Source organism: Nannobrachium achirus, assembly GCF_963921795.1.
Source record: "Nannobrachium achirus genome assembly, chromosome: 4".
Taxonomy (NCBI): Eukaryota; Metazoa; Chordata; class Actinopteri; order Myctophiformes; family Myctophidae; genus Nannobrachium; species Nannobrachium achirus.
The window spans coordinates 51,410,400-51,414,629 of record NC_137813.1 but is presented as its reverse complement, the minus strand read 5'-3'; the positions used below and the strand labels follow the sequence as shown (position 1 = coordinate 51,414,629).

General features: G+C 44.3%; 1 protein-coding gene across 1 annotated transcript; it reads left to right on the top strand.

Annotated features, from left to right (window-relative positions):
* Nucleotides 1-202: 202 nt before the first annotated feature.
* On the top strand, nt 203-1,045 carry LOC308282981 (mitochondrial carrier homolog 2-like; the record flags this gene model as incomplete). The annotated part of the gene is made up of 1 exon (XM_080723368.1): nt 203-1,045. One exon carries the CDS (start codon nt 203-205, stop codon nt 1,043-1,045), a length of 843 nt encoding a protein of 280 aa, XP_080579494.1.
* Between the last annotated feature and the right edge of the window lie 3,185 nt (nt 1,046-4,230).

The following is a 4,230-nucleotide window of genomic DNA, read 5'->3' as shown; positions in this document are numbered from 1 at the left end:
ATATGAACGTCGTCACATCAAGGCCAAATTCTATATAAATTACGAGAACAAGTGAACATAAACATAAACTGGATCCCTGCGTGGACTGCTTTCCAGCATTGATAGTGTTCTGAACCGACATCCTGAAGGGATTTCAACATCGCCATTTTAATCATCCAGATTATTGACCCTTTAAGTAGTCCCTCGGTAGTTGCTCTTCATAATGGAAGACTTAGGTTGCCAAGTCCTCCTGGGATCCGCGTACGCCATCGTCTCCCACCCTTTCACGTACGTTAGAGTCCTGGTGCAGGTTGGACATGACCCTCTACCCTCTACCACTGGCAGGAACCTGTTTACCAGACAATTATTCTATCTTACTAGAGATTTTAGCTATGTAAAACACATTGCCAAGGTCGATGGTAAAGCGGGCTTGTTTAAAGGATTGGTCCCGAGTCTCTGTGCAGGCACCGTCGGAACCATCGTACACAACGGCGTACTTCAGACATGTCGCGAAGCAGACGCGCTTGACGTCGAGGCCGAGGAGGGCTCCCTGGCACGCGTCGTCAACGACACGGTCAAAGAGACGATCGCCAGCTCCTGCGCCATCGTCGCCACGTACCCCCTCCGCGTGATCACCTTGCGATGCATGGTCCAGTTTATCGGAGGAGAGACCAAGTACAGTGGCGTGTTTGGTTCCCCCGGGACGATCTACAGGGAAGAAGGCGTCAAGGGCTTCTTTGCCGGCTTGATCCCCCGTCTCCTTGGGACTGTGCTGAACGTGTGGATCTCTAACCTGCTGGAGTACTTCATCAACAAGTACGCCATTGACAAAGTCAACGGCGTACAATGTCAAAAGGAACTCAAGTGCTCTCAGTTTACGTCGGGGCTAATCGCCTCCTTTTGCACACATCCCTTAATGCTGGTGTCAAATCTTATGGCTGTCAACAACTGCGGGCTGGCCGGAAGCATGCCTCCCAATGCGCCTGTGTATCCTACCTGGCTGGACTGCTGTAGGGATTTGTGCAGAAAGGGTCACATGAGGAGAGGAAGCAGTTTGTTCTTCTGAAAGCTTCCAGAAGACCAGAGGAGGTTCCTTTTAAGCCCGGAAGGACCTGATCTTTCTGTTATAATTGTAATATAACAAGATGTGGTCTAATAAGGGCGTGGCTTCGTGTGGAAGTAGTGGGGGTATTATTGTAGCCTATTGGCAGTGTGCTGATCATTCCAACGGTCTGTGACCACCACACACACACACACACACACACACACACACACACACACACACACACACACACACACACACACACACACACCTCAAAATACATAATGCTGTTTCTACCATAGTATAAAGTAGGGGATTACTGAGCTTCAAAGAAACAATACATTGATTTATTTAAATGTACAATCATGTCACGATGCATTTCTTTTCTTTCTTTTTTTCCAGGGAGAGCTACCTGCAAGCTGTAATTGTACCAATGATGCATGTTGCGGCGTCCTCAGACAAGCCCTCCTTCAGCGTTTCCAGTCATCTCGGGTTCTCCATACTTCTGGCCAGCTCCGTGCATCTTTGGGATGTCCTACGTAGTAGGTAGGTGTGACGCGTCCTCTTGCTCGATGCCTGTGAGGTTGTTCCCAGTCCCACCGTACGAGGTGTCTGGCAGTACCAGGCAGTTCCTCCCGGTGTCTTTGGCAGTGACCGTCTAATCTTGTTCATCCCGATTGCTATCTTCTCTGATACACTTGCTTGCCCCCCCCCCCCACCTCGTACAGATTATTGTTGATAATGTGTTTGCCCTGTTTGTTCAGTAACACACGTAGCATTCATCCAGGGACTTCTGTTGGTCATGCATCAGTGTCCAGCATTGCTTTACCACACTACTGGATATGATAATGTCCAGAGGAGTCAGTCCTGAAATTGTACACACATCTTTATGATTCAAGCACTACACAGATACATTGTGTGGTACGTTAATGTGGTTGCCCTGGCCTGCAGGGCAACTATAGTACTTGTCCGACTTTTTCTTTCCACCCGTAGACTTTATTTTGCCGCGCTACTCGTCCCACTACCCTGCCCTGCCCCACATTAGGCATCTTTCTAGTTTCAGCCTCCTTTTTGAGCGGTGGTAAACCGCTCCATAGAGTGGCTGTGTGTGTGTGTGTGTGTACTGTGTAGCCATTTTGGCAGCTATTTTTGCCATAGCAATGTGTGTGTGTGTCTGTAGCCTGTACATCCTAGACTCAAATCCTAGTCTGAAGACGTTATGCAAGCACGACCACCGCTCACTTCACATTGGGTGTGATTTTTTTCTTGCATGTGGCAGGCCTGGAATTTTGACATTTTAGGGGCTAGGCAATTTGGCCTTTGCGGTTCTCCAATTCTTTAGGACACAAAGGCCAAATGCCAGGGCAGGAAGGCCATCAAATAAAACTTATTTAGTCCATTGAATGAATTAATTTAATGTAAGGGTTGAATGTATGTAGACTATCTGGTGTGAAATAAATACATTGGTATTTACAATCTGGCCCATGCTCAGCCCTGCACAAATCAAAGATACTGGATTGGTTTAAAAATGGGGACTCAAAAGACACTGGTGTCGAAAGAGGCATATTGACAAGACAGACAGAGGAGAAAGTGGTACAATCAGCTGGGGCATTCAGGGCATGCCATTTTTTGGAGGGGCAACGACGGCCATGGCCTTCATGGCCTCCCTGAAATTCCTGCCCTGGCATGTGGAATAGAGTCTTGCACCTAGTGAAGTTGTTTGCCATCATGAATGTGTATATTTATTTGGCACTAGATGGATGTCTGATCTGCTAGTTCTCTCTCTTTTTTGAAGCGGTGAAAACCGCTTCCTATGAGTGGCTTTGTGTGTATCACGCCCATATATGGTCATTTTAGTCCAGAATGAACAGGCTTTTTCAAAAACAGAATGTCCGTTTAATTACCATATATGGTGATCTCAGTCCAGAATGAACAGGGTTTTTCAAAAACACAATGTATGTCACCTCATGTCCATATATGGTCACTCCAGGCCAGAATGAACAGGTTTTTCCTGTCCCGTACGTGCAAAATATCAGTCCAGAATGAATAGGCTTTTTCAAAAAGCAAAATGTGTGTCCCATGTCCATATTTCAGTTCAGAATGAATAGGCTTTATCTGTCCTGTACGTCCAGAATATGTGTGCGGTGTCCCTCCCGGTCAGATGAATGGATACTTTGAGGATTGGTCAAGCTTCACATGATAATTTGGCCTTCAGGTTTTATCTGTCTTGTACATGCAATAGGTCTCACCTATTGCAGCAATGACAAATAGCCGCATAAGAGCAAAAGCAAAGGCACAATAAGAATATACAGATGCTAACAGAATGGTAAAAAGGAGCATTAAGGCAGACAAGAGTAAATACATTGAAAATCTAGCAGAAGTTGAAAAATGTAGTAGGCCACAAAGATAACAGAAACTGAAATAATTATAGAGGGATGCAGTTGACAAACAACTAAGAGACCAGCAAGCAGGACTTTTTATATATTCTTTTAAAACCTATTATACCGGCTGTCATACCGGCTCTCCAGACAATTCTATACTAAGATTCACCGCTTCACTTCGAACCGAGGTTTGATTTTTGAAGCGGTGGAAACCGCTTCCAATGAATGGCTTTGTGTGTATCACGCCCATATATGGTCATTTCAGTCCAGAATGAACAGGCTTTTTCAAAAACAGAATGTCTGTTTAATTACCATGGTGATCTCAGTCCAGAATGAACAGTTTCAAAAACAGAATATCCGTTACCTTATGTCCATATATGGTCACTCCAGGCCAGAATGAACAGGTTTTTCCTGTCCCGTACGTGTAAAATATCAGTCCAGAATGAATAGGCTTTTTCAAAAAGCAAAATGTGTGTCCCATGTCCATATATGGTCATTTCAGTTCAGAATGAATAGGCTTTATACTGTATGTCCTGTACATCTAGAATATGTGTGCGGTGTCCCTCCCGGTCAGATGAATGGATACTTTGAGGATTGGTCAAGCTTCACATGATAATTTGGCCTTCAGGGTTTATCTGTCTTATTTAAACACTTTATATTTATTTATGTATTTATTTAATTACAAATTCTTATTTTAATGTATGTGTTTTAATCTATTTTATTTTTTAAACCTATTATACCAACTGTCATACCAGCTCTCCAAATACATTCAGAATAGAAGTTTTATCTGTCCACCGCTTCAATTCGAACCGAGGTTTGATCTTTTAT